Source organism: Cryptomeria japonica, chromosome 4 (genome assembly GCF_030272615.1).
Source record: "Cryptomeria japonica chromosome 4, Sugi_1.0, whole genome shotgun sequence".
NCBI classification, from domain to species: Eukaryota; Viridiplantae; Streptophyta; class Pinopsida; order Cupressales; family Cupressaceae; genus Cryptomeria; species Cryptomeria japonica.
In genome coordinates this window covers 560,784,971-560,799,091 of record NC_081408.1, presented here as the reverse complement: position 1 = coordinate 560,799,091, position 14,121 = coordinate 560,784,971, and the positions used below count along the sequence as shown (strand labels likewise).

The 14,121-nt window shown below is 32.8% G+C and overlaps 1 protein-coding gene across 1 annotated transcript; it reads left to right on the top strand.

Moving 5' to 3' along the window:
* The first annotated feature begins 602 nt into the window (after window positions 1-602).
* Window positions 603-7,463, top strand: LOC131029460 (mitochondrial import inner membrane translocase subunit TIM23-2). The gene is made up of 2 exons (XM_057959957.2): window positions 603-1,496; window positions 6,947-7,463. The coding sequence occupies exon 1, from the start codon at window positions 913-915 to the stop codon at window positions 1,492-1,494; it is 582 nt and encodes a 193-aa protein (XP_057815940.1). The 5' UTR covers window positions 603-912; the 3' UTR covers window positions 1,495-1,496; window positions 6,947-7,463.
* The last annotated feature ends 6,658 nt before the right edge of the window (window positions 7,464-14,121 follow it).

Here is a 14,121-nt window from a genome sequence, read left to right as displayed (position 1 = left end):
AATGCCTTGACATTTCTAGATTTGAAAGATATTTAAAGTCACTTATTAATAAAAGAATCAAAACAATCTTGTGGCTAAAAATAAAAGTGATTTTGCCATTGTTTATCATTATTGATTAATCAATGTCTAATTTTATTTCCAAAGATAATTTCTATAAAAAAAAATTGTAGATGAGATTTATATTTAGCATTAATATTCTCATATTTGTCATATCTGAACCGTTGTTTCAAAAACTTAAAAACATAAACAACCATGGGAACTACTTGAGTAAGGAGGGAATGACGTTACATTTCTAAATTTGAAATATATTTAAAGTCACCTATTAATAAAAGAATCGAAGCAATCTTGTAACTACAAATAAAAGTAATTTTGCCATGGTTTATCATTATTGATTAATCAATGTCTAATTTTATTTTCAAACATAATTTCTATTAAAAAATTGTTGATGAGATTTATATTTAGCACTAATATTCTCATATTTGTACTTCTCTTATTATTGTTTAATATAATAAAAAAGAAGTTAAAATAATTTAACAATCATCGTTCAACTGATATATCTGGACATATTTTAATCAGTCCACTCTTAGTTGATATTCTAATCAGTCCATTCTTAGTCTACAATTAGTTGATATTCTAATCAGTCCACTCTTCCTATTACATTTAACCTAATTCGATTTGTGCTCAATTACTTGACCTAAATTGAGCAATTAGGGCGAATTTTGTTTCTTATCAAATATTCTGTTTGAATTTTGTTAGTTTGCACGTGTTAAGATTATTTCTGAATGTCGCAACCTCAAGAGGAGGTTTGCTGTTGAGTCGGCAAATTAGGTTTTTGGCAGTCTCCTCCTGTTCAATTTCCATCTTCTGCTTGTTATTTTGTGTCAGAGATCGCGAGATCGAATCACAGGAAACATGAACAGCAGCGGCTCGGCAGAGGGGACACAAAATCAGGAGGGAGGGAGGCGGCTGTACAATCCATATGAAGACCTGCATGGCCCGGCATTTGACATCAGGCCTGTAAAAAGCCTCTATCAAATCCCCACAACTCCAGAGTTTCTTTTCCAAGAGGAGGCCGCCTTGAAGAGAAGATCGTTTAGCGATAACATCACGTACTACACTGGTTCCGCTTATTTAACGGGCGCCGTTTCAGGGGCCGCCGTGGGGTTGGTGGAAGGCCTGAAAGCCGCAGAAGCGGGAGATTCCACGAAGCTTAGAATTAACAGGGTTTTGAATAGTTCTGGTCACACGGGTAGAAAGTTCGGCAACCGTTTGGGGGTAATAGGACTTCTTTATGCTGGACTGGAGAGTGGGATTGTGGCGGCGCGAGGGACGGACGATTCCATTAACAGCGTCATAGCCGGGCTGGGCACAGGGGCTCTTTTTAGGGCCGCCGCCGGTATACGATCCGCCGCCGTTGCTGGTGCCATCGGAGGCCTCGCTGTCGGAGCTGTAGTCGCCGGCAAGCACGCCCTCAGGAGATACGTGCCCATATGAACGTACTGAGTCGTTGCACTCCTTTATTTGTATTTTGATCTTTTAGGGTTTATTGATTAATTCTACATGTCTCAGCTTTAGGGCACGTTTCTTACCCTAAGTTTTTGATGTATTAGGGTTTCCTTACCTTGAATAGTATATAATATAAAAAATTACAAACATGAATGTTCTCATTTGGATTTAACTCAAGTTTTGACATGCTTTAACGATGTAAAAATTCCAATCTCTGTATGTTAGGCTGCTCTATATGACGTGGACGCTGAGCTTTATTAGAACAAAACCCGCCACAAAGGAAAATATCATTAATACAATAATCTGTTTCTGGTGTTTTCAGAGTAATAATTATTTTTCTTTGACCTTTTAAATAATCTCCACTCAGAGATACAAAGCTGGATTAGGTACCACTAAATCGCAGGTGGTAGTTCTAAGCAATCAATAAATTTTTTAATTTATTCAGTCAGCATCTAGGACAATGTGCGTAAACTATGAACACTCCCTAAAGTAAATATGTGGTATGTCACTGTGTATTGCATCAGAAGAACGTATGTATATTAGAAGATGCTCCGCTAATGAAAGTATGGAATGCAATATATAGAAAATTCCAACACAAGCTCTAGAAGTCGTCAAATAGCTCAAAATTAAAATATTTTCTTGTGAAATCTCTCTCTATTATGAATGATTAGGTCTTTGGGTAGGATGACCATTGTTTCAATTCTGACATTATTCAATGAATATTTTTCATAACAGACTGAGAGCAAGTTGAACAAAATCTAGAAAATGAAAGATTTTAAGAGTTTATCCTTAAGTTGAATACAGGCAGACATGCATCGTAACACATCATTAGGCCGTGTATATTCCCCATGAGAAAGAATTTCCACTGCCTGAAGCTGATTTACTTGTATGTAGATCCATTGACATAATTCAGCTATACTTTGGTTTAAAATGAAAGCTTGATATAGAAATTAACCTCCTGGATCACTTGTCAACTTATTTTCTTTTTTTCTTCCTCCTAAACCACTTCTTAAGGAATGCTATTTGTTGTTTGGTAAATAAGTGTATATATTTCCAATTCTCACTTTGACATTTATCTTTACAACTTTTGATGAATATGACAATACATAAACCATGTCTATGTGTACTTCACACAAAGTTTTAATTTCGACTTATGTAGATCATAATATGATTGATTGCATTGTTCTCTCTTAGGGCCACGGTATGAAAATATTAGAAATTTGGACTGTGTAGCAAAAGGACAAAAAAGTGAGTTGATATGCATGGAGCTTATTACCTGACCAAATATACATTCGATCAAAACATCAAATGTGTGAAATAGCACTTACCGAAGACCATCTATTTATTGTCTCATCTTATCGCCAAGAATCACTCTTGAACTTTGTATAGTTGTTAGAGGGCCTTTTTGAAGGAGCTGCAGTCCATAAACTGCCCATGATGCCAATGATGTCACAGCCACCGATCAGCTAGAAGTACAGTAGATATTCTATTGTATCACCCATTTGTGTCAACATGGAATTTTGTTTTATGAATGTTATGATCCTGATATGATATATTCCTAAGTACATATTCATAATATATGTTTCTAAGTATAATAAGGATAAGCACTTGTGGCATGCTTAACCCTAACATAAATATCAGTTGATACACTAATCCCTCTTAATTAGGATGAATGGGTATGTACCCACATAGTTAAGCCTACTAATACAAAAGAACTCTCTCCCATATCATCATATCATCAAACATTTTCATCTGATTATTGGACATCACCTCCTCGAGGTGGTCTGCTATAGTCATGTTTTTTTTTTCTGAGAGCTTTGTCATGTCCCTGCTATGGCACCTATACTTGTGCCATAATTAATGAGAAGATTGTCTTGGTACACTTTTTCACAATCTTTTGAAACTCAACTTGGACCACTGGCTAGGTGAAACGATCAGGCCTGGGCTAATAATATTTAGGAAACCAAATCACTAAGGAGTGTCTCCTATGAAAGACCTATATGATAACATCAATGACAGCAATCTCACATGATATTTCCAGCATTTGTATATCGTTTTAATGCCTAGTTTAATGTGTTATTAAATATCCATAAGGTGCGGTTACATACAAGACTCCAGCAGGTGTGAAAGGGCAAACAATGAAGGGGAAATGGATGGCAAGATGAAGGGGAACGGTTATAGGTCACCTCACTAGGTACACCACCTCACATGGATGGCATTGGCCACATGATTTCAAGGGGGATGGTATGTCTTCTCTTGGGCCTAGGGTTGAGGATTCTAAGGCACCTTATCCTAGCTTCCCTATGGTTGAATTTTCCCAATAAAATAGAGATATTTATGATTAAGTTTATGTACCTATCCTTAGGAGGAAAGTTACTTGGAATTGTGTTTTTAGGGTAAAAACTAGGGCATTTACAAAAAGGGATATTACACGCTTAACTAATGCATACCTCAAAACGTAAAACAAAATCAGATCCAAATTTGCACGAACCAGTTGATCTATTTCTTGTTGGCATTATTCAAAATGTTGGCTCAAATCGTAGCTTTGATTCCACTTGTTATTGTATTTCTTGGAAATAAATGCAAAAATAAAAAATATAGCAGGGCACTTCGAGGGGGTGACCTCCAATGTCAGATAATGTATGAATTCAATATTTGATTATACGATGATATGGGAGAGAGTTCTCTTCCAGTTTTCTTCCATATTTATAGGTTTAACTATGTGGGGATGTGCTCTTTTATCCTAATTAAGAGGGATTAGTATATTAACTAATATTTGTCGGACCCATGTTTTGTGTGTGTGTGTGTATTTCTGCTGCCAGCCACTGCCCTCTGCCATCCTCAAATCCGGTCCATGGTACTCCAATACCATTGTCCCCTGTTCCAAAGCTCCATGGAAGAATAGATTTTGTCTTTATCATCATTATTCATGAAAGCCAATGTTGACAGGTGCAAACTGGAACAAGTAGTTGAACGTCATGTAATCATATCTGATGAAATCCTTTTTTTTTTTTTTAATTTGGTGCTAGTGATATGTAGTATATATCTTCAGGGTACAGGAGACTAATCATGCAACCAAATTGTGAACATATACCATCACAATCAGCTCAGATCAAAGTGATCCTATTACAAAGTCAAACCCATGGGCCTTACTGCCCATAATTAAAAATTATGAAATTAACATATGAATTTGCCTTAATCCTCTTCACTTGCATATGATTATTTGGATATAATTAAATTGCTCTTTGCTTTGGTTGAGCATGTGTACCATTTGTTGATTTCTTTGAATGACGTTGGTTGAGTGTGTTTTCTTTAGAAAGACTTTGGCTAAGTTCAACAGACATGTTGGTTAATAGAAAAGCTTATGGTGGCTAGTCAATGTGAATTGGACCTTTCTGCAAAGCGAGGGATATATTACCATAAATACAAAAGCAAACTATACAAATCAATCTGCGTTTATTATTTGTTATTATAAACGTGCAAATTTGCTTGATTTTTTGAAGTGTGCAAAACACTTGTTTGTGGCCTTGAAGGGATTTTTTTAAGCAAGTCTGTTATCTATAGTGAGAGACCTAGAGTCATGTTCTCATTGTGAATGCTATTGTAGATAGAAACTTGTAATTTTCTTTGTAAAATTTAAATTTAAAATTAGTTAGTTTATATTACAAGTACAAGATAAAGTTTGTTTAAATTCTCTAGGTTGGTCAGAGGAAATAATAGATTATTTGTATACATTATTTTGTCTAAGTGAAGAATATCAGATATATGGCTTGTAAGTTTGTTCATATTATTTCCCTACAATGTTTAGTTTAAATTAGCAACAGGATTGAACTCGTTTACTTGCAAATCAGATTACTAGAGAGTAAGATAAGTTTGTCTCTCATTTATCAAATAGGTGCCATTTTTTTGTGTAATTGTGTTCAATTAGCATGATAAATGACTCTTTTTTATTGAATTTTTCTTTTTTGTTATTTTTTGCTATTAGAGATTGTGTAGTGTGGGAATTTAGATGGATCTTGCGGGGGACTTTATATTTTGACATTGTAAGTGCTGAAGGAAATAACGTCATTGGTATGGTAACTATGGTTAGATGTCAAAAGGATGGTACATTTGTTAGAATCTAGAAAATTGTGAATGATGAAAATTTTGGTTATCCTTTTGTGATTACAATTGAAAAAACAGCAAAAATTGAAAAGTATTTGGAGCATTATACAGATTTTAAGAGGAAACTTGAAGTTTGGTGTTCAACATGGATGAACAGCAAAAATTGAAAAGTATTTGGAGCATTATACAGATTTTAAGAGGAAACTTGAAGTTTGGTGTTCAACATGGATGAAAGGGCACCATACCAAAGGACTATTATCTTAGGTTAAACTTAATGAATAGGTGTGATATTACACTTATCCTTAGTCTATCCTTTGTGAACAACCACTGTAGGCATGCATAAGAAAAATAGTGTGTTCGGTTTATTTTTTAGAAGTAAGAACCATAATAGAGAAACTTTGAGTACTTGTGAAATTTAGAAAATAAATAAATTTTGGCGATCTTTATTTGAATTGGCAGTAAGTGTCACTAATTATTTTGAAGCTTTCGGTGCTACCATCACTAGCCAAAAAGTAAGACAATTTGGATGGTATCATTGAAGAAGATATAGTTTTTAGTAAATAGTGTGTTCGGTTGATTTTTAAGAAGGAAAAGTAAGAACGATAATAGAGAAACTTTGAGTACTTGTGAAATTTAGAAAATAAATAAATTTTGTTGATCTTTATTTGAATTGGCAGTCAGTGTCACTAATTATTTTGAAGCTTTTGGTGCAACCATCACTAGCCAAAAATTAAGACAATTTGGATGGTATCATTGAAGAAGATATAGCCTTTAGTACGTGAGTGACGTGTAAGTGGATGAGATAGCTATATTTCTTCATAAGACATTTTAGGAACATTGAGTATGAGCTATAGTTTAACAAATGTTTTAAGATGGATATACAATTCCATGATAGTTGGTGAGGTGAATTTGTTTAAACTGTCAATCCTTTTCAAGATGCTATTTGATCATTATATGTTCACTAGAATTGGGGAGCAATTAAAGAGACCATGCGAAGGCTTTTTTGTCCAAGTCTTAACTTTTTGACTTTGTTTTTGGTTTGCTTTGTTAGTTTTGTTTTGCCATGATGCTAGTCAAAATTGCAAAGTATGATCTCAATCTAAACAGTTTTGGCTTGGAATAACTTGTCAAAATACTATTGTTTGTTTTCATATTTTCTAGATGTAGGTATAATTGTTTAAAGTTATTGACGAGTGATATTTGAATCATTCATATGACATAGTATTTCATTACAAATTGGAATTTATTGGTATTTTTTAATTTTTAGTCATTTTACAATGCGGCTACATTTCAAGGGGATCTAATCGTTTTGTAGTTGTTTGTAATTATTTTTCAGGTGTAACAAAATATTTTTGTTTAAGTGGAAAAACAAAGTGACAAAGCTTGGTATGGATCTATATTTACAAGGATTATTCCAAATCATGGATAAGTCACTTGTGATGTCCTATTTGATTTGTAGACATGATGAGAAATCATTTTTATTTTTGGAGGCAGGCCTATTTGAAAAGGACTTGTAACAAAGGCGAATCAATTTATACTAATTTGAGAGACATTTTAGATTGTGTAATGGCTAATTTTGAATAGACGTTATTGTAAATCCCCATCACAAGAATGATCCCTTCAGATGGATAAATATATTTACAAGGTCCTTTTAGCACATAGAATGGCTTATGCTTGTGCTCTCTGTCCTACATTTTTGGTTTCAAATCTCATTTTATTTCTAGACCTTAGTCTTTTTCATAAGTTTGATAATGTGGTTGGAATCACATTTCTTATTGTATAGAAAAACCGCTTTTGTAAAATTAAGTACACTTCTGAATTTTTGTTTTAATGTACAATTAGAGTTTTAGTAATTACACCCGTGCATTTACGATTTGGATGGTAATGGAAAATGTATTTGCCTATTTATCATGTATGTTTTGTGATCAATGCTTGTACTTAGATTTAATTTATTTGCTTTCCATAGATAGATGTGATCGTATCTTTACGCTCAAATTTGTGGGATACCATTGGAAATAGAGTTGTAAGAGTGACATTTTCTTCATAACGTCAAATTAATGTTAGTAGTCATTGTAATATTACATAGTTGCTGGTCTTTATTGGTCTCCTGGGTGTATTTATCTTTTAGATTTAAGAATTTACTTTCTTTGCTGAGGTCGTTGTTGTTAGTCAATCCATGAGAAAGATCCTATGTTATTATCCTTGTGGTTATATAATAGACTACTCCTAGCTTAATTTGTAATATGATGAATCAATTCGTTTTTTAGTATGTTGGATGCTTGCTTTTGATTTGCACAATGGTAGAGCTCAAATTCTCAGTTGTCCACAAACTTTCAAAAGCAGCAACTACATACTTCAGTGTGCTTTGTGTATGCATCGTGAAACAAATTTTGAATATATTGTAAATGGCTTAACAGAGCCAGCAGCTGCAATTTCACAATTATCGTGCACTTCCGACAGCATCCAGATTCCATATTGTCTCAGCTTGAGTCATCTAGTTCAGGTATGAAATACATTAAGACCACAAATTTGCAGGGGGAGCTTTCAAACCATTCAGAGTCTTTGCTGAGAGTAAAATGGCATAGATACTCTTTGAAGCATTTGCTTATAACCATTTGTTTGACCATGGTGTTGAATCCTAAGAGTACAACTAGATGTGGCAATTGAGTGCCCAAAATATGTTAGATGTCCTTGAAAAGTTTGTTGTGGACATTAGGATCTCTCGTTCAATAATTTTTTGTTTCTGAATGCAATTTCTGCAAAAAATTCATAAATACTTCTACCATCTTGCCTGCTGAAAATTGGGTGACTAGTATATGAGAATATCTGTCTATCAATTTACTTTTTAGCAACTGCTGAATGATAAGTTTGTCGATATGTCTGCACAACATTGATGAACAATAAGTGCTGTAAAGTACCTAGAAATGTGATGTAATTGGCGAAACATTAGAAATTGCCATGATAAAGACTTCTAGACTTATTATCTCCAATTCTGAAACCTCTGTTTCCTCCGCCAAAAATATTGTTTAGATTGATTGTAGAAAGCAGAACTTCAGAGGTAACTAGAAAAAGCAGTTACTACAACCTTTGCTGACTCACTAATTAGAGATGATATGAGTTGTGTGTCAATTGAGTTACCAGGATGGTATAAGTACTGTTCGGTGAAAATAGCATCATTGTCGCTCAATGGTTTTCATTTGAAAATGCAATTTCGGCAATTTTTAGCTAGATAATTTAAGGATTTATAATTTTTATTTTGATTAACAGTTTTGCATTACTATAAAATTTGATTTGACTTGATTTTCTTAATCAAAGATACTAAAGAATAACCGAAATAGTTCTTATATTCATTTTCGTAAAGCATGACAATCAAAGTTTCAATTATGGTAAGAACTCTCTTGCACTTGCTAGAGTAACGAAATGACCAATTCTCCAAATTTGCTTCTGATATATTCTAATAAAATCATATTATGAAATAAAAAATTTACTACAAGGTCCATTTTTTTTTTTAAAAACTTTCGTGGTAGATGGTTGAATCAAAACGTTATGGGGCACTTAAACCCTTATGCTTGTTATTGTTGATCAAATCATAGGTACACTATTATGATATTTCTGTTTCCAAACACCCTTTTCTTCTTGCTGGCTATAAGTTTTTGACATTTCTTTGTAAATTGTATCTTGTTCGAAACAGGAGATGATTAACAAACATTGAACAAAATAGAACACAAATGGTTTACAGGTTTAATCAAGAAAATATGTTTTTATATGGCAGGAAGATCATTAATAGACTGGAGAACATCGAGCTTTGTCCCATGAACTTTAAGTAATTTCTTTTGGCAACTGCAATTTAAGTAACGAAAAAAGAAAATTCAATTAATTACTTTAAACTGAGTGCATTAATGACTTTGACTTACCCGAGTAGCAGAAATTTTGTAGGAAATGAAATCTTGAAATGAATAGATTAAAATATCATAAAGAATAGAAATATACAAATTTAAGAATATTTTATTGAGACAAATACAAGCTATTAAATTTTTTTATAGATCAAATCTGCGATTTTAGTCATATTTTATTTAAGGGTTTATCTATTTTCAATTAATTACTTTGAACCGAGTGCATTAATGACTTTGATTTACCCGAGTAGCAGAAATTTAGAAGTAGGAAATGAAATCTTGAAATGAATAGATTAAAATATCATAAAGAATAGAAATATACAAATTTAAGAATATTTTATTGAGACAAATACAAGCTATTATATTTTTTTATAGATCAAATCTGCAATTTGTCATATTTTATTTAAGGGTTTAATTGAAAAAAAATTCTTGTTCAAAGAATTAGTAAATGCAATCTTAGTAAGGTTGTCTCAAGATTATAAATATAAGGACTTTTTATTGAGACTAATACACGTCATTATTATTTTTTTAATATATCAAATATTTTAAACTTTTAAATCTACTAAGAAATAGATGAGTGGAGAACATTTTTTTAATTAAAATATGGGGCATAAATAATTAGGGATATAAAATTATAATTTAAAAAGGTACATATGATAGATATCTAGTGATTTAGACAATTGTAATACAATCTTTTCTTTTTATAATTGTAGTCTTTGATAGATTCCCAAATGTAGAATTACATGCTCCAAGCAAGTTTTGAGAACAACCTCAATAAAGAGTGCTCCCCACACTACCATGTGACATCACCAAACATTTATGGATTGTAGCCAGCTTTCAAGCTAGGAGTTCCAACTAGGAAGAATTAAAATAAACAAGCATACAAAGCACATACAATTAAATAGGGGAGGACTTAAAACAAAAAACTAATGTATTCAATCAAAGAGTAAAACTAATCACCATTCATTTCTATTTTTTCATCAAATGTACTCCTGTTCTTTTGAAAGATCTTAAAGAGAAATACTTTCATCCTAAAAGAAAAACATTGTTTTCAATAGATTCAAATCAATTAAGGTAAAATAAACATGAACACTTTATACTAAAATTTGAAGCAATGCGAAACATATAAAGAAAACTTTCTAGCTAATCTCCCATATCCTCATAACTGCTTAGGTGAGTTTGCATAGATGATGAAGTTAGATGGAATTCATATGAATGCTATTAAAATATCACAAAAATAAAAAACAACAAAAACTATTATTGTCAATTACCATTTCATCAAGTTTTATTTTCTCCTTATGTTTTCTCAACATTATTGATTTGTTCCTTTTTCCCTTTCTCATCTAATCATTGTCATAGGATCATATTGAAACACACATTTCATCAAGTTTTATTTTCTCCTTATGTTTTCTCAACATTATTTATTTGTTCCTTTTTCCCTTTCTCATCTAATCATTGCCATAAGATCATCTTGCAACACCCACCTATTTCCTTTCTTTTGTACTATGCTTTACCTTCTTGTACCTTTTGCACATTTTTATCAACGACACACCTTCTTTCTAGATATAACACATACTCAAGATACAAATCATGATACTTACCTCTTTTTGTATATCTTTTTATTCTTTCATAGGAAAGTAAAGGAAATTTTCTTGTATACTTGCAACCACACTTTTGTGACAACAAAAAAGGACATGATGTGCTTAATCATTCTATGCAGGTTCAGCTTTTATAGTTTCCCAAATTCAACACCTCCATAGAGGCCACATGGACTATACTTACAAATATACCAATTTATCACTCATGTTATATTTTTCAGTTAAGAGGCACTTGTACAAAGCAATATAAATGTCCATAGATGATCTAAAAAGTAAATATTGATAATTAACTACCTTTGGTTTATCATTACCAACTTCCTCATCAATGTTGACATCCTCAACCTCAACCTCGACCTTATCAACCTCATTATCCTCATCCACAAATTCCTCCTCACAATCTTAAGTTGTTCAACCTCGTATACTCAATGAAGCATGTGTAAACTATTTTATGCATTGCATGATTGGTGTGCATATATTGGTAAACATTAAAATATTGGCATTGACACAATAGAATGAAACAATAATTGCAAGTTTATATCTCATTACTAAAGAATTTTTCAACTCGATGTTCACTCTATTCTTGATTCAAGACAAGGCCCTTGTTTTTTATTAAAAAAGTAGCGTTAACTAGGGCGTCGATCCTTAACATAGTCAAAGACTATTGAAAAGAAAAAAACTAACCAAGGGAGAAAGCCTCCCAACAACAAGGTCAGACATGCAAACGGGGAAGCTTGTTAGATCAAAAATCTAACCAGACCCAACTCAAGGAGGGGAAGAGACACCCAAGCCTTGAGAGGGAGAGGTTTGGACAAGGGGGGAGGACCTCCCCTTCAGCCTATGACGAACCACAATCCAGGCGATACATTCATGTTATAAATTAAGTCGGGTTATATGTGTCAAAAGGTTTATGTTAAGGTAGGGATTCAAGAATATGTGAAGAATAATTGAACAACAAAAATAGAGAGGATTCCTAGAACTATAACAACAAGCCTGCATTATGCTTGGTTCTATTTATGATTTATGAGAAGAAAGGAGTAGAGTATATCCTCATACAACCATTATTCAACCATCATCCAAAAAAGAGGAGCTATGTACATAGAGAAATGAATATGTGTGAAAAGGTTTATGTTAAGGTAGGGATTCAAGAATATGTGAAGAATAATTGAACAACAAAAATAGAGAGGATTCCTAGAACTATAACAACAAGCCTGCATTATGCTTGGTTCTATTTATGATTTATGAGAAGAAAGGTGTAGAGTATATCTCCTCATACAACCATTATTCAACCATCATCCTAAAAAGAGGAGCTATGTCTTATAAATCATAAATAGAACCAAGCATAATGCAAGCTTGTTGTTATAGTTCTAGTAATCCGCTCTATTTTTGTCGTTCAATCATTCTTCACATATTCTTGAATCCCTACCTTAACATAATTTTTTTCACACATATTCATTTCTCTTTGTATATTAATTTACATAGCCCCTCTTTTTAGGATGATGGTAGGGATTCAATAATATGTGAAGAATAATTGAACAACAATAATAGAGAGGATTCCTAGAACTATAATAACAAGCCTGCATTAGTAAATGGTTTAGGGCTTAGGTGTAAATTCTGGTGGACAACACAGTCAAATAAATTAAGTCGGGTTATATGTGTGAAAAGGTTTATGTTAAGGTAAGGATTCAAGAATATGTGAAGAATAATTGAACAACAAAAATAGAGAGGATTCCTAGAACTATAACAACAAGCCCACATTATGCTTGGTTCTATTTATGATATATGAGAGAAAGGTGTAGAGTATATCTCCTCATACAACCATTATTCAACCATCATCCTAAAAAGAGGAGCTATGTGCATTAATATACAAAGAGAAATGAATATGTGTGAAAATGTTTATGTTAAAGGTAGGGATTCAAGAATATGTGAAGAATAATTGAACAAGAAAAACAGAAAGGATGCGTAGAACTATAATAACAAGCCTGCATTATGCTTGGTTCTATTTATGATTTATGAGAAGAAAGGTGGAGAGTATATCTCCTCATACAACCATTATTCAACCATCATCCTAAAAAGAGGAGCTCTTGTTGATCCTCTACTATGTATTATTAAATAAAACTTAAGAATTTAGATTAAAAAGCAACTATCCAAAATGATTAGGAATATTTCAATGCATAAAAAAATAAATACATGCGCAGGGGAATTTTGAATTCACAAACATTTAACATTTGAAAGCATCTTCACATGATTGAAACTTACCAACGTGTGTCTCACATGTGGCCATAAGCAATGCCAACGAATCTAGTAAATATATATTCCATAGTTTGGGCACTGTCTATGACATTTTTAATTGTATCGTCCATTTTTTTCTTTGAATCTATGCATCTTTGGAGTACTCACAAAAATCCAACATACAAAACCAACACATATAAACCAAAAACATATCTTGGGAGACTATCATACATAAAGCATAAGCTAATTTAGTTCTTGTAGACTCAACATAGATTACAATGAGATCAACATAAAAAATTGTTCACAAAAACATATATTACAAATATGTTACCATTTCTATACCATTGCTCTTTAAGGAGAGGCAAATGATCTAGGAGGATTCAGGCTAGACCATATTATAAATCTCAAGTGTTTCACAATAGCCTTCATGATGTCATCAACATGATCCTCATCCTAGTAAGCACTTGCATTCAAAACTACATGTTATAATTCTATACTGGCATTACACCATGTCTTGACTTGTTGGTAATTGTTTTGAGTGGTTGTAACAATTGCAATGAGAATGTAAACTGTCATGTCATGACTAACACTTCCTATTCATTTCTCTTTGTATATTAATGTACATAGCTCCTCTTTTTAGGATGATGGTTGTATGAGGAGATATACTCTACACCTTTCTGTTGGCCATTTGGTGGAATTGATTATGTGTTGCATTGATGTTTTGTCATTGATGTCAACACTAGCTGTTTGGATGCTTTATCATCACCCTTCTGGTCTTGGTAGGATGAGTG

Bases quoted from the DNA above. Each gene is read 5' to 3' on its own strand.
- LOC131029460 (XM_057959957.2), top strand. From the start codon at position 913: ATGAACAGCAGCGGCTCGGCAGAGGGGACACAAAATCAGGAGGGAGGG.